This window comes from Papilio machaon, chromosome 17 (genome assembly GCF_912999745.1).
Source record: "Papilio machaon chromosome 17, ilPapMach1.1, whole genome shotgun sequence".
NCBI lineage: Eukaryota > Metazoa > Arthropoda > Insecta > Lepidoptera > Papilionidae > Papilio > Papilio machaon.
Genome location: NC_060002.1, coordinates 2,493,727 through 2,510,866, shown reverse-complemented (window position 1 = coordinate 2,510,866; position 17,140 = coordinate 2,493,727). Strand labels below are relative to the sequence as shown.

The 17,140-nt window shown below is 33.8% G+C and overlaps 1 protein-coding gene across 4 annotated transcripts in view; it reads left to right on the top strand.

Annotated features, from left to right (window-relative positions):
* LOC106721671 overlaps positions 1–17,140 on the top strand; it is an 80,526-nt gene that overhangs the window by 53,133 nt on the left and 10,253 nt on the right. For all 4 annotated transcript variants that reach the window (XM_014516688.2, XM_045681758.1, XM_045681759.1 and 1 more), the window contains 9 exons: positions 280–341; positions 12,967–13,324; positions 14,184–14,383; positions 14,615–14,719; positions 14,889–14,971; positions 15,829–15,906; positions 16,013–16,089; positions 16,495–16,559; positions 16,835–17,012. In XM_014516688.2, the coding sequence (XP_014372174.2) occupies positions 316–341; positions 12,967–13,324; positions 14,184–14,383; positions 14,615–14,719; positions 14,889–14,971; positions 15,829–15,906; positions 16,013–16,089; positions 16,495–16,559; positions 16,835–17,012 (1,170 nt within the window). In that variant the 5' untranslated portion in view covers positions 280–315. The remainder of the gene's footprint in view (positions 1–279; positions 342–12,966; positions 13,325–14,183; positions 14,384–14,614; positions 14,720–14,888; positions 14,972–15,828; positions 15,907–16,012; positions 16,090–16,494; positions 16,560–16,834; positions 17,013–17,140) is intronic.

Below are 17,140 nucleotides of genomic sequence, written 5' to 3'. Positions count from 1 at the left end.
AAATATAACGCCATGTTAAAGATATGTCGGCTATTGAATCTTTTGAGGGCAAAACGAACCATGAAAAAATTCTGGTGAATGGAACTGACTTAAGATCCATACACAAAAATACCTGCCACTTATCTCTTCTGCCAGTAAGACAAAAAAGCTTAACATAGATATTTTGAAGAAGTCGCGAGCAAAACGGTGCCGATCAAAATTGTTTTATTATAACATTAAAATGATCACGAATTTTTATGCAATGATTACTATCGATTAATTACCAATCTTTTGTTTCAGATATCTACAAAAGCTGTCCGGATGACTTGGCAATAGATGATACCCATAAGATTAGCTGCAAGGTACTTTTTATTCAATTCCTATTTAGCACGGTTTCGATTTTTGTTTACTTAACACTTTTTAACTCGTTATTTTTAATGAGATTTTAATCCTAATGCCATCTTACTCGATAGAATGTATCTAAAGCAGACCGCAAAATAAATTAAAGATCTTTGTCAGCTCATATAAGTTCCATCAAGTGGTCCGAGCCTACCTTAAATTAATGATGAATAGGCCTTAATCAACAACGCAAGCCCAATGCTGATTGGTTGACTTCACATACAACCTTGATTTCTTCCTCTAAGGACATGTTTTGTCTTTGGTTTCCCTTATCATAGAAACGACGGATAAATGTATATTTGAGATTCGTGAATCGACAAATATTACATGGCGAATATCGAATCCCAACCTACGGTACCTTTTTACATTCAACATATAAAGATTAAAAGACAGTTGTGTGCAAAATAGCGTTTCGTCTGATGAGTGTGGTACCGGAGGCCTAATTTTAATCCCCTTTCCCTTCCCACCCTTTTCTTATTAGGAAAGGATGGGAAGGAGAAGTGGATTTGGCGAAAGAGGGGACGCATAGGAAGGAGAAATATCCTCTTTCTGTGCGTCCCCTTCTCCGTTGATTAAAGGCAACGCATCTGCATATGCGGATGTCTATGGGCAACGGTCGCCTCGCTATTGCGGCGAATCCAGGTGACCGTTTGCTCGTTTGCCACCTTATGATATAAAAAAGGTACATTTTGATTTTTTTAGCTAAACAGTTTTTTTTTACCCAAGCATGTAATTAACACCGATAGTTATTGCAGCTGTAATTTAAAACATTACACCGTAGAGAGTAAAGTTGTTAAAAGTAGAACGCGGAGGGTAAACACTGAAAGGCTTATTGTAGTGGCCGGTAACGTGGAAACTGAGGTACCCAACGTTTGTTTAAGCCTAACAGCCCATCCTTGGGTAATTTTCATTATAACCTACGATGATTTTATAGTGCAGTAAATATTTACACGGAAAGCCTTCGCATAGTATGTTAGTAATTGCCAGTTCGTGACTTACCGTACTTCATTTAGTACATAGACTCTTCTCAACTGTACGTATATACAATAATTATATCTTAAGTGAGAATTATTGCTAATACTTCAAAGTATGAAAAGGTAAATTAATCTTAATTGTTGTCATTAGTTTGTATGTAAACATTTAAGTCTTTCAGTTAGCTAGTCGTTGAACAGAACACTTCACTTATTGTGGGTTTCTGAAACCAACATTTTCGTGTCAAACATATTGTTACCTCTATTTTGTCACAGATAATGTCAGGGTTGACGATGAGTTTTATGCAGAGGCTTTGGTCACAGCCACTCACGGTTAGCCACAGATGATAATGAAAATATTTGCATATAACCAGAGAAACATTACCCTCCTGTCATTCGAGCAAAAAAAGCGTTATATGACAAAAATTTAGCTTTAAAAATGAGAATGACAAATTACGGTACGTCAGACTTGGTGAAATAAAAAAAAATTGTTTATGTTAGACTTTTTGGCAGATTAAAAGTAAACAAAGTCGGCTTTTTTGTGCGCCAAGTCGAAAAGTTTTGGGTAATGAATGCAAATACTCGCTTTGAGGTCGATGTGGGTTTAGGAAAGGAAGTTTTATGATGTATTTTTATAAATACGTTCATAATAGTAAGATTTCATCTTAAATAAATATATATTTGTATATACAAAACATAAATTGCTAGAACATTGACTACATCACCATTCGTAAATAAGTCAGATTTTTCACCGATCACTTTTCTTTCCCAAAACACTATACAAAAACACATACTCCGTTGATTAAATATAACTCATCCTGTAAATGCAGATGTCTGGGCAATGGTCGCTTCACTATTTGGCGAATTCGATTGCTCGTTGGCTATATTTGCTGTTAAAAAATATAACAATAATTTTTTGTACCAATATTTGTGTAGTTTAATCCCACAGTTCAACATTTGTAAATATGTATTGATATGTACGTATTGAGTGACAAAGGAAAAGCCATTAAACACGTGCGGCCAGTGTTTATAAATAAACGTTTACTCTTGTGTAGAACTTGCGTCACCGCGTTTTACTCGTGAATAGCGTGTGCCCTGGTTAGCCACTTATCTACGATATCACGTTACCTACTTATCACGACTAATTGAATAATTAAAAATGCCAAGTTTACAATAATATTTCAGTCATACAGACATATGCGTAGCGTCTCTGTTTTTAATACACGCCATGTAATTTTACACACCCCTTATTTACAACTGAATTATGTTGGCTACTTTTTAGTGGGTTGTTAAGTAAATCATTTTATTTTTTACGACTGCTTGATACCTTAAAAACATTTATTTGATCCTTCCATGGTGGAGGCTTGGACAGTACCTAACAACGTTAATAGGTATGCGTATAAAGTAGGCACAAAAGCATCACAGGTTTAACAACAATTTTCATACATATTTAATTTAGTTATTTTATATCACCATCTCATTGAGTCTTAATACAGAATGATTTACAAAAGGTAGTTCACAAACCACGTGAATGAAACAATTCAAAACAGATCGAAATAGTGTGTAGTTTACGTTTCTGCGTCGCATTATTATTTTACGACGCAAAAAATTTATTGCTTCTCCGGGCTGCGTAATTGGGAAATACAATTTTCCATTTCATGACTGCATAGATGCACAGATTAAATAAATTAAGAAAATAATAAAAATCTGACAAACATTATAAATACGAAAGTTTAAATGGATGTTTGTTTGAAAGTATCTTAGGAACGGCTCAACGGACCTTGATGAAATTCGTCACAGATGTAGTCTGGAAAAAGACAAAGGCGACAGCGCTTGATGTTTATAAGTACATCTAAAAGTGTTCTATGCTATGTTTCCGCAACTTCAAGACTGACGTGTATTTTGCGTATACACTTACACATACAAAAATATCTTTGATCATCTTAGTCGTAATCACTAGATATAAAAATATATAGATTTTGGAATTTTTAATGAAAACATTTCGAAAAGATATTTCAAAACAATCTCTTTAATCAAACACTTCAATCATTGAACAGGAAAATGTATTAGCTTAAGACGGCTCCAGATCCAGTTTCTTAAAACTTGATTTATAGATTTCCCAATGAGTTGGATAAGTTTTATTAGTTCGGACATTATGCAAATTGAGGAAAACTGCTGAATCTGTAAATGAAGACAATCATTTGACGAAAATATATCTGTATTTTCGTCAAATTATTTTAAAATAAAAAGGTAAACAAAATAAAGTAATAAATTAAGTTAAATGAAAACCACTAAGGATTTAAGCGGAAGTCACGGAACTAATTATAAAACAAAAATAATATTTACATCCTGAATTCAACAAACAATGTTTATATTATGAACCTTTTGTTGTTATCAATGCAGTAAACAGTACATCCTCTGATTGGAACTCATTTGTTTATTTAAACTAGCTGTCGCCTGCGACTCCGTTCGGTCAGAAATAATAAAAAAACTTAATTAGTAGCCCATGTGTTCTTCCAGACTATGTTCTATATCCATGTCAAATTTCATCCAGATCCGTTGAGCAGTTCTGAAGATACCTTCTAACATCCATCCAAACAGTCTCATTTATAATATTAGTAAGATAGTGACGCAATTTGTATTGTTCACGAGGTTCATCGAAGGAATTGTTCGAATTAATTTATTGATTTGCTATACAAACAACGTGATGTATTCATTTTTTTTTACTAATGCCCACTAATTAATATCTTTACATGGATAAAAACGAGAAGTGCAATATAAATGAAATTAATAACACTATTTGTTATTTAAAAAAACACACTGCGGGATTATACACCAATGACACGCAGGGAAAGTATACGAATCCAATCATTTACGCTATCATCATCATCAGCTCACTATACGTCCCCACCGAGGGGCTCGGAGCCTACCCCAAGTTAGGGGTGATTAGGCCATAGTCAACCACGCTGGCCCAATGCGGGTTGGTTGACACATTTACGCTATGGAAGGTCACAATGGAATTTGACATACATAAAAACATTAGCCAACTGACTCAGTCGGGTAAAAACATGTTTCTCATGTATTCTCATCACGATTATAATTATATGAATGTACAGGTGTTATATGCTTTTAGTTGTTTACTGTACGCCAAAATCTCATATATAAACAATATAGGGATACCTCTCAGTTGCGTTGCATACGTCCTCACGCGAATGTACGTCGTGGTACTTCTAATATGGTTGCGAAGGGCAATGGCTGCACCATGCGTCATACTTGTTTACGTCTGGTGTATTATTCATCTTAATAATATAGTCCCTCTTACTCTCGCAAATCACGTTAGAAAGAGACAGTTATTCACCTTGACTTTACTGAGAAGAGTAATATTCAATTGTTATGCACTTATACACCTATAACTAATGTCGTGCCATCTGTTGTCTGAACCAATTCCATTGTCAGATTGCGTAATATTTATGCATCTGGCAACATAATTGTCAAAGACGTTAGCCGATTTTATTTATTGAAAAACGGGCAGAAATTATAATTTATATCTTATGTAAAATTTACTTTTAACTAGCTGTCGCCTGCGACCTAAATTTCAAACTACGCGTTTACATCTACGACAAATTTCATTGAGATTCCTTTAGCCGATCTGGAGATACCTTCTAACAAACATTCATCTAAACATTAGTAAGATTTCTACTTAATTTTTATTTGTATGATTATTACTATTTGTTTCTCGGGTTTTGTTTATTTCTTAAGAGCAAACACATAACCATTTTATTAAAAATGGTCTTCCGTCCTTACATTATCGCTTCAAGACCTTCGCTAAGATCTAAAGATAGAAATCAGTTTCAAAGGAACGAAGCAATTACGAGACCCGTCTCTTTAATATATACCAAATCCACAAATCATTTGCATCTTATCTAAGACTCGGTTTAATGTAAACCGAAGCTAGATTCTTTGAATGCGTTTTTAGTATAGAAGATTTGGAATTTCTTTTCATGGCTGGAAAAATACTCTGTTAATTGCTAGCCAGCCAGCTTTAAGGATAATGGCAAAACAATATTATAAAGCCGTGATTTTGAACTTCAATGACAATTCAAAGGCAAAACAAGATCATGAATATAGTTTAATGTGTTTCGTAACTTAGTATCTATTATTATATTAATACGTAGAGCGAACATTCTGTAACCCTTTTTAAGGAAATTGCGCGAACAATTAAACGTGTAATTGAACAGTTAAAGTTATTGTGAACAAGAAGTGCATAAAGCTTTTTTTAATCAAAAATTAAACAACTTTGAATGTGAATTTCTAATATTGCGCGACCACTAGTTTAAACAGATTGGCTAATAATTCCAGATTAAGCGGCAGAGCAGCTGTTGCGACATGTTTCTGACACGACAGCTAACTATTAGGAAGCTCTTAACCGGTAAAACAATAAGATTTATTAGAAGAGTCGATTTCTGGGTTTATAAATACATATATCGATTCCATCTTGTAGTCTAAACGGCAGAACTGATTTTTTTTATAAGAGAAGGGGGCAAACGAGCTTCGAGAACACTAAGGTGTTCATCGACGCCCGTGGACATCTGCAATACCAGAGGAATCGCAGATGCGTTGCCGGCCTTTGAGATGGTGATACGCTCGCTGATTTTGGCGAATGCGATGCCATTCGATTGGTTTTCTTTCAAGGGCTGTCATCATTAATAAATAATGTTTTCTAACACTTTTGTGAAGTAGAAATAGAGTTTTCTTATTTCATTTCAATCTCTTTCTAAGATAAAGTAAATAAAAATGAGAATTTATTTTATGTACATTTTATTTACATAAATAAGTAAAATACGATAGAATGTCATCGATTCTCACTGAATACAAAATGAGTTGTTTTTGCGTTGAACGGATACGGCCCTTAAGTGTGGAATTTTTAACCTCAACCAAACCAGTTTGTTAGTTCGTATGCGGTGCAAGGGAGTCGAGATATTCTATGGGCTAAAATAAGAAATAATATGTACACTTCAAACGTACTATCATAAGTTTTATATCTTTACTTTTCTTTTCTGTAATACCTCGCTTTATACCTTCATTAATTATTCTAAAAGAAATATCAACTAACATAACCGCTGTCTACCAGAGGATCTTTGCAAGCGATTAAAACATCATGTTAACGATTTTGTGTGGGACAGTATACAAAAGTGGACCGATTAAGATCTAAACGTTTCAGGTTTCTCCATTTTTATTGCATTAGATGAATTAAATTTTAAGAAAATTGTTTAAAAAAGGGTTAATTAAAATACCTTAAATAATCAAAAGGATTTTCGGTAATTTATTTCGTTTTCTGTTATACGTTCCAAATTTCGTTTTTTGTTCGAGCGTCATTTTATTGTAGTGTTCGCTACTATTCACAGACGATGCGACCGAGCCGACAACAGAATTTTGTTTTCACAGTTGCTATTTTTGCCTAATATAATTACCGTAGTAAACTCGATGCGGCGGTCGATATGTTAGTGTGCAAGTGCACACAAGTCTATACATGTGTTTACAATTTCAAATAACGTTCCATCTCTGTTTTTCTCAAAGAGAATGACAGGGATGGCAATTTTGTCGTAATTCACCAGAGAATCATTGTAATGCTAACGTTGTACACGTGATTATTGTATTCTTTGTTTGAACCATCAACTCACAACTCAACTTCATTGTGAAATTTTGCGAACATTGGCAATTGTTATATATTTTTTCCATCAAGGAAAAAAACATAACCTTCCTTTACTATATCGTATTCAATGTATATAACCTCAAAATGTATGCGAAATTATTTCACAAATATTTTAACAAGGAAAGTTAGAAACAAATGTGGACGGAGTCCTTCTTTGCTGCACCTTGTTTAAAATATTTAAAACCGTAAACATTTTACATTAAACGACTGCATCTTAATTGACTACATTATATATTGTTTTCCTTCAGTATACATTGTCAAGCATAAATAAATCACGAAGCCACATGACCAAGTATTTTCCTTTTTTTATACTTTCCTTAAGTCTTTGCTCCTTGGCAGGCACGCATTATAAACTGATATTTTTGTTATGTTGTTATTGATGGTATGCAGTTATCACAGGCAAATTATGTACTCCGCCCTTTGGTAATTTGCCCCGACAAATCGTAAATAGACGGTAAATTACATCTCAAATAAAATCATTCGCAAAATGTCGTGTCATATTTTGAGTATCAGTATAAATATTTATACACTTTGTGAACTTTAATTACGTGAACGGTGTGCTCTCATGTCCGCAATGTACGAGGATTTTTATAAACAAAATTGGCTACATAAGCCACATGCGAGCACATCAACGTCAAAACCGGAGTTAAAGACAGTCGCCGTGGCCGATATCGGCCGGGATTACATCATCACACTTTGTGAAGGTGACACTTCATTGTTAATGATGAAGGGCTCGAAGCCTACCCTCAGTAGGTGAGCAGTGCAACTATCAATGTAATATCACCTCTACAAATCGCCGCAACATCACATGTCAATTTGTTAATGAAATTAATCGATATGCAATTTGTCAAATCCATAAGATTTTTCATGGCAAATTACAAACGGTCGGCTTATACTATTTGACGATTTAATTGTGACAATTCTTTTGAAAGATCAAACCACAAATTCATATAAAATAAACACAGTAATAGTTAATTAAAAAAATAATGTATTAACTGTATTATATTACATAGAGCTGTTAATTTCCGTAGTGATACCACAGTGTTGACATTGAGGTCGCGAGTTTAATGGGGTCAATTTAAATTGTTCTATTTTAAAAAAAAACTTTTCAAACTACGTCGAAAAAGACCAATGTTTTATTTTTTGATGACTAACAAATGTTTTTGCGAACAGAAAAGTGGGTGGCCCCATCGATGCGGGTCGTATGACATCGTGTTTACTACCTTACTTATATCTATCTATACATATAAAAAATTGGAATGTCCGTGTGTGATATTGAAAAAAAAATGTGACTCATAAAAAAAAAAAATTAAATTTCTGTGTGGCCAAGTATGTTCCAAGTAATCTCCGGAACGGCAGGACTTTGACTGCAAATTACCTGATGCAGGAATATTATTGGCTACTATCTTTTTTCCTGCGTTGATGAAGACGCGGGTGACCACTAGATTATAATGATAATGTTATCTGTGCATTTGCACTATCGAAATACATATTGTATCATAAACTTATTGTATCTTTCAACAAGAATGACAATATGTTTTACCTTATGTTCAAACCTTTCACTGCTGGTTATTAAGCCTAATTTTGTTACATAGTTCTATGATAAGGCATAGTAGAGTAATCTACGAAACGAAGCATAGTTAAGAAATACTGATGCCGTTTTTCTAATAATTAAAGTTGAGTTCGCGAACACGGGTTCACAGACCCCAGAACCGTAACTACTACCGAAACAAATGTACAAAAATGTAGTCATTCCATTCAAGTTGTAGAAAACAAAGGTAACAATATAGATTTTTTTGCTGGTGTTTCGGCAATCGTAGCCCATAGTGCGTATATTAGATAGATCAGGGATGGCGAACAAATGGCGCTAGATACAATATTTTGGGAACATACACACACTAAAAAACGTGAAGTAGGAATTATATGTAGGTATTATGCGGAGTAAACGCGAGTTCTCCCTTCGCTATGGAATGGTCCTAATAATCACAAATAGTAATAAACTTCTATGATTTGATGGCACGTGTATGTCTTTATTAAAAAAATGGCTCGTTGTTACAAAAAGTTCACCATCATGCTTCTGATTAAATAATCTGACCTTGAGTACACTGTGTTTTCGATCGCGGTCATTGTACGATGCGCTTCGTTCAATTAACTGGTTTATGATTCAATCTTTTAAGCGAAATAAGACCGATCTCATTTTATTTTTTAACATTAACACAACGTTTTCAAGAGGTTATATACCCTGAATTGAGCACTAAAGAGGCACTGTTAAAATGAATTGAGTTCGAAATGTCTTTTTTTATAGATCGCATATCGGAACACCTAATTTTGTATTAATATCAGTATTTTAAGTGCCCGTAAAACAGCATCATCTTACTAATATTATAAATGCGAATGGATGGATGGATGTTTGTTTGAAGGTATCTCCAGAACGGCTCAACGGATCTTGATGAAATTTGGCATAGAGGTAGATCATAGTCTGGAAGAACTAGAACACGTAACTACTAAATGTTTCTTTTTAAATTCCGCGCGGACGGAGTCGCGGGTGAAAGCAAGTCGTAAATAAATATAAACAAAAACAATAACATTGTTTAAACTTTCACGAAATATTATTATAAACTTATAACAGCCTACACTAACGTATAAGGGCACCGGCGTGTTCATGATTATATTTGAGTTTTTTTTTGTACATCAAAAGGTGGCAAACGAGCAAACGGCCACCAGGATTCGCCGCAATAGCGAGGCGACCGTTGCCCATAGACATCCGCAAATGCAGATGCGTTGCCTAACTTTAATCAACGGAGAAGGGGACGCACAGAGTGTGTGTGTGTAGTAGTAGTAGTGTGTGTTGAGTGTAGCCGTTGTTAATTAGTTTGTGAACGTTAAGCAGAGCTCCTAACTATCCACTTGATTTGTCAAATACATAAAAGTTGACTAAAAATTTGATAGTTTACCAGGTTATTTTGTAAATAATAGTTTATTTTATTAACTTAGCGTTTTTCTCAGTCGTAAATGCGGCATACACTTATATAATACCCAGGAAAACCTCTTCCTCTCAATAGAATAAATGAAAATTATTAGTATTCATAACCGTACAATAACGTAAACTTACCCTTTTTACCTTCATTCGCATACATAAACTAACTGATATACGAATAATAGTATTTTGGTTTATTTATAAAATGTGTGTAAATATATCTGATATTGTTTTAATAATCTATTGGTGAGCCGCATGCGGTTGTTTTATAATTTAACGATAAATTTGCAAGCATTTCCGGCATTCAATGTGTTGACTTTTTATAAAGCTTCGTTTGAATACAAAACCATGCTTACATACATCGAAACATGACAATAACAACGTTGTTGCAATTACACAAATGTTTCGGCAGACATACATACATATTAGGGTGGGTCAAAAAAATCAACTATTTTTTTTTTTACAATTAATACGGAAAAATGGGTTACTAGGCACCTTAAAAAAATTCTCACCAAATATGAACTCTTAATTTTAATAGGAAGATCCTCCGCGTCGCAGTTTTTCATTTTTTTCTCAGTCCAATAGAAAAAAATTCATTCCTCATCATTAATTGGTCGTACAGAATTTTTTTTTTAAGAATTTTGTAGGAAATTTAATGCTCTACAAAAAAGGTATCTTATGTTTTTTCCGTAAACCTCACCATTTCACTAATATTGAAGATTTAAGATTGATTATTTTAAGTCAAATGTCACTTTTGTTTATGAATTTTATAACTCGACAAGAAATGGCTATTTTTGAATGCGCAATAGAAATTTTTGTAGCAAATTAACTGCTCTATAAAAATGGTATCATATGTTTTGGCGATTAAATTAAGCGTTCAAAAGATATTCATCATCAAACTTTCATGTATACCGATTTTAAGAGTTTTTGATCAAATAATCGAAAAAAAAAATATAGACTCGCGAAGGTACAGATTCTAAAGCAAGAAGATTTATTATTGATAGAAAAAATTTACATTTAATTCTGCAAAAAAATATAAGTGACTTTGTTTCTAAGAAGTCATTAAAACTTTTTGAGATCTTTGATCTGCCGTATGATTTTCTTGACAAAAATATTGATTTATGGTCTACTGATGAGAGTTATAATGAAAATAAAGAATTTTCGCACAATTGAAAGTTGTTAATGATGTGGCAGAGCGAGGTGTCGCATTAGTAAGTGAATATAACCAATGCTTAACGAAAGACGAAGAGCAATTTCAATTTTTATTGCAAGTTGTGAAAGAGCATCGAAAAAACTACCCTACTTGCAACAAAAAATTGTTTGAAAATAAATAGCTCAGTTGAAAATTGAAATAAAAAACTTTCTTATAACTAATTGGACATTTTTTTCTCTAAAACTGAAATCATAATATATTTATAATGAAAACTTTGCTTTTTTTATTGATAAATGATTAACTAAGCGATAAATAATGTACAATTTATTTTTTTAAATGTAGATAAAAATACTTACACATAAAAAAAAGCTTGAAAAACATTTTGAAGTTTCTCAGTTGATAAAAAAAAAATTTTTTCGTGTAAATTTTCTCAAAACTGATAGATTAAATTGAATTTTTCGATTATTTAATCAAAAACTCTTAAAATCGGTATACATGAAAGTTGGATGATGAATATCTTTTGAACGCTTAATTTAATCGCCAAAACATATGATACCATTTTTATAGAGCAGTTAATTTGCTACAAAAATTTCTATTGCGCATTCAATAATAGCCATTTCTTGTCGAGTTATAAAATTCATAAACAAAAGTGACATTTGACTTAAAATAATCAATCTTAAATCTTCAATATTAGTGAAATGGTGAGGTTTACGGAAAAAACATAAGATACCTTTTTTGTAGAGCATTAAATTTCCTACAAAATTCTTTAAAAAAATTTTTCTGTACGACCAATTAATGATGAGGAATGAATTTTTTTCTATTGGACTGAGAAAAAAATGAAAAACTGCGACGCGGAGGATCTTCCTATTAAAATTAAGAGTTCATATTTGGTGAGAATTTTTTTAAGGTGCCTAGTAACCCATTTTTCCGTATTAATTGTAAAAAAAAAATAGTTGATTTTTTTGACCCACCCTAATACATATGTATCATGTATCAATAGATAGGACAACACCAACAAAACAGTAATAAAAGACAGATATTTGGATATCTTTAGATGGAAAGAATTTTTGTAATATAAAACTCACGTATTAAACATTCTACCACTGACACAGAAACAAAGAACAATTTTGTTTTCATCCTTTACGTTAATTTTTTATTTATGAAAGATTTAATTTCATGAAATGCTTTTAAAAAATTTATATTTAACGGACTCCAGTGAACAGATTTTTATCCCCATTTTTCAACGTAGATTTAAGCTTCCGTGAATTACAAACAAGCTGAATGTTCATGCTTTCAAAACTGAGGTACCTTTTAGTAAGAATATGAAATTATAAAATAAATTTACTTTGAACTCGACGTACATGCTGAATGAGTTAAAATTAAAGTTAATAACAAAAAAAAAAATCATAAACCCCGCGGCCAAAAGGTTACTTTGTGGCTAGAACTTCATTGTTATGATAAAAGTCAAGAAAGTGAAAATATATTAAGAAAAGTTCAGGAATAACTTTTTCTAATTTATCGTGATTTTATGGCTCTTATGACTTTATTATGCATATTCATATTCATGAATCAACTACATCAAAGTATAGTCATCATTGTTATATTAATGTAATGATAGACGGGGTGGATGGCACAAATTATATTTTTGTGCCTTTTGTTAAGTTAAACATATAAAAAAATACCATGCGTTGAAGTGTCTTTGATTCAATAGCGTCTTATGGGTCGATAGGACCATCACACTATTACAATATGCTAATATTTTACTTTGTTGCAGGTCGATAATGCGTAATTTACTAAGCATTACACTTGTAACAATCGCATTCGACTACGTGTACACCCAAGAGAATAGAGAGCATCAAGGTCCACAGCCATGTGGTGGTTATTTGAGGGGTCACGTAGGTACAATACAGACCCCCAATTTCCCGAATCCATTTCCAGTGCCGATCAAATGTCGATGGATTATTGAACATGATGTGGTCAATGGCACGATATCAATATATTTTACACAACAGTACACCACTAGTGGACTCACGTTCACTGAGTATATGTACTATGATGAATCATATAAGCTTGGTGAACGAAGAGCTTTGACAGTTACTGAAGAGAACATCACTAAGATAAAATGGTTGCAGGTAAGGGATTAAAACTTTTTCTGGGCTTATTTAATTTCAGAGAAGACCATACCATGATTTAATGTCTTTTAATGTTGTTATTTAAGATTTATATTTTCATTTTTTCTCGGTACGTTCAATGCTATGAAGTCAATTTTATACCTAATTCTTGAATTTAACTTTGCAACATTCAAGGTTCCGGGAACTGTGAAGTTTAACGATCCAAAGTCAACGTTGCCGACCTTTTTGTAAATAATTACTTTTGCTCCGATAAATGCGAAATGTGTCTAATATTTTGACAGATTTGAGTTGTATGTTTGGTTTTGTAGATCAAAGCGATAAAATGTCTTCTTTTTTCAAACTTCTCTTTAAAGTTACGGCAGTTGGTATTTTAAAAATTAAAACAGTGAACAATACAGTCGAATTGATGATCTTTTTTAAGTCTGCTAAAAAGGGATCCAAGACAATACATGACATGCCATAAAAACGCTTCAGCCATATCTGATTTCATAAACTGAAAAAATGGCGTATTTATTCCTAATAGTTTTGCAATTCAATTGAACTATATCCGGCCACAATAGTCGTGGAAAAATATTTGTTTCAATACATGTTACCTTTAATTTAAATTTCAAATCTTATAGAATATAGTAAAATTTACTTTCCATTACGTCAGACATGTCAACAAAACACGCTTTGTAATAAATTGTAATAATTAAGTTAGACATTATTAAATTTATTCTAGTTTTCTAAATCATTTCATCTTCTAAATAGTCAATTTCTGCAGATTTTGGAGTTTGTTGTATCATTAACATTCATTATATTGTCTGATACCAAATGTTTCTGTTCTAAATTGTTATTGTATCATAATATTTCTTTTAAGGTCCAAAGCCCCGTCCTTGTAGTGGAATTAACATTAGATAGGTTAGAAGGAACACAATTGAGAGCGCTCGGTCTACTCTCTGTCTTCGGCTTCAATGTGACATACGTCGTACAGAAACCTCAGGAGCCGCCAGGACCACCGTCTTGCAGCGCTATCGAATGTCGACTCTTAGGACATTGCTATGCCAGACATGATTATAAGTAAGTAAAACTTTTAGGCGAGCTTCCACTGGGCTTACTGTCCATGGAACGGCGATATTTTTCTTGCTTATTGAGGTCGCTCAATTTGGTGCCGGACCATGATTCTCACTTATGGAGGCTGTTTCGCTTATCCAAGTTTGACTGTATTTGTTGCAGCAGTGGAAATACTCTGTACAGTAGAGAAACAAACATGTTATGAAACTTTACCAAGTCTCTGTTTTATTATTGTAGGGAATTCTTCTGCTCGTGTTTCGAGGGGTACTCAGGAGTCGACTGTGGCGTGGGTCCATTGTGTCCGAAAACATCTAATATGTGCAAAAATGGTGGAACCTGCAGGTAAAATATTTCACAATTTACTTTTTTCTTCTGCTATCTACTTATTATTATTATTGACTAGCTTCATCTAAGATATATTATGCATGTAAACATATTAATCATAAAAAAACTCAGGTTTCTAAATAGTAAAATTTAATTTTACATTTCCTTAAAATCCGATGCTATGCAGACAGATGGGCCCTGCGGCTGTGAGCTGCATCTGCGCACACGGCTACACGGGTGATCTCTGCGAGTCCAAAATTGCCGCACCAGGTATCAATACATAGTAACTTGTCTTTTGGTATAGCATGATTGGGTCGATCGACGCTCCGATGGATCGGCTTAGTGGAAAACACCCTGACAAATGAGTAAACTGCCATATCATCATCAGCTCACTATACGTCCCCACCGAGGGGCTTGGAGCCTACCCCAAGTTAGGGGTGACTAGGCCGTAGTCAACCACGCTGGCCAAGAGCGGGTTGGTTGACTTCACATATATCATTGAATTTCTTCTCGGATATGTGCAGGTTGCATCACGATGTTTTCCTTCACCGTAAGAACGTCGGATAAATGTACATATGTAAATCGAAAATCGAAAAACACATTGGTACATGGCGGGATTCGAACCCAGGACCTGCAGATTGCAAGTCAAGTGCTCAACCCCTGAGCCACCGACGCTCTTTACTGCCATATGAATTCGCTAAATTAGCGAATTGACCGTTCCACGTGTAAAAGCATCAAAATGATAACATCATTTACATTCTTTTGGAATGGGTTTGAATATTAGTTTGTTTTGTTGGAATCTGCAACTAATTTAAGTCATAAATGTAACGAAAAGAAGACCCTTATTCTTGGAAACTCTGCAGTTAAACAAAAGGCTCGTCAAATGGAATGGAAGTTAAGACGACCTTAATGACTTGACTACGTGAAGTCACAATTTATTCATGACATACCAATGAAATAGTAAATTATTTACTAATACAAATAAAAAAAATATTGGAACACAAAATTAATAACAGCTAAAAAAAAAATAGCGGATGGCATCACATCTCGGATCTGAAGAAAGTATTCTATTAGATTATTTTAGGCGACTTTAAAAATTATCTTTCTCAAAGTTTCTTTTCTTTTAGAATGTGGAATAGAAGAATGTTACGAGGGTTGTACGAAAAAAAAAGGTTGCGATTGTAATCCAAGAGAAAACGACTTCAGTAAGTATTGAAATGTAAAAATAATATTTTTAAATATCAATTGAAATGTTTCAATTATTATTTGAATAGGCTTGATTAATACAGCTCCAGGCTTATTCATTTCTAGCGTCAGCGAGGTTCGAAACAAGATTGCAGGTTGTAGATCAAGGAAGCAGTAATATAACGCAAGAAATTAGTAGACAGGTATGACTTATTAATGTTATTTTTTTATTATACTTAATACTCTTTTGCATAAATGATTACTTTGATAATCCTTTTACCTCGTCCTCCTCTTATCTGTTGAGTGTGCGTTCTGAGGCCTAGTTTGTGTGTGAAGTGATGGGTGAAATATCCTCTTTCTGTGCGTGTAAGGTACACTGTACTCTTTCTAATATAGGTAGGCAATACATCTGCAAATGCGGATGTTTACGGGCAGCTATCATGTCGCAAGTTCTAGCCGCTTGCTCGTTTGCCACCTTATACTATCAAAAAAATGGAATCAGTTGAAATGGTTACATATTAACAGTTGACTGTACGATTTTTGTCATGTTGTGATATTTTATAATAAATTCGAAATATTTGTGTTATGTCTTATAATTTTTATTTTAGGTTACCAGTTATTTAAAGGCATCGAATATAACCTTAGATGATGAGATTGAAATATTAAATGTTAGGTAAGTTACCTTTCTTTACTTTTCTTGTATCTTTTAAATGTCGACCTGATAGAAAGGTAAAGTCTTTTTTACCTTTATACTCTGGTTTGTCTTTCTATTGTAGTAACATATGAACTACTTGGATAATGCCTTTTTCTACTAAGTTGAGCCCTCATTTTGCATAGCATTCGCGGTTACGCATCTCACCTACAAAGGACTACTCCACGCATGTTTCTGATTAATGGAAAGTAGGTCTATTATTAATTAATCGGTCGGTTTGGTCGGTTCTTGTATAGTGATGTGGACACGAACGGTGGTCGATCAGTGTGGTTGCGCGTTTGGAGCGCGCGGCGAGAGGCAGGCGCGCTGCGAGCCGCGCTGTCTCGCCTGGCGGCAACGCGTGCTCGTACCGACCGCCTCCGATTACTACCAGCGACACTACACTTCGATATGCAACCTGCGCTCAGTCTCCATGTGTGTAAATATTGGTTTTTATTAAATTATCGGCACGTAATGTGAAGGCAAAAAAAGGCCACCGTACACGGACAGCTTCCACGGATACCTGTGATCAGTTCTGCTATTAATCTTCCGTAGCGAAATAC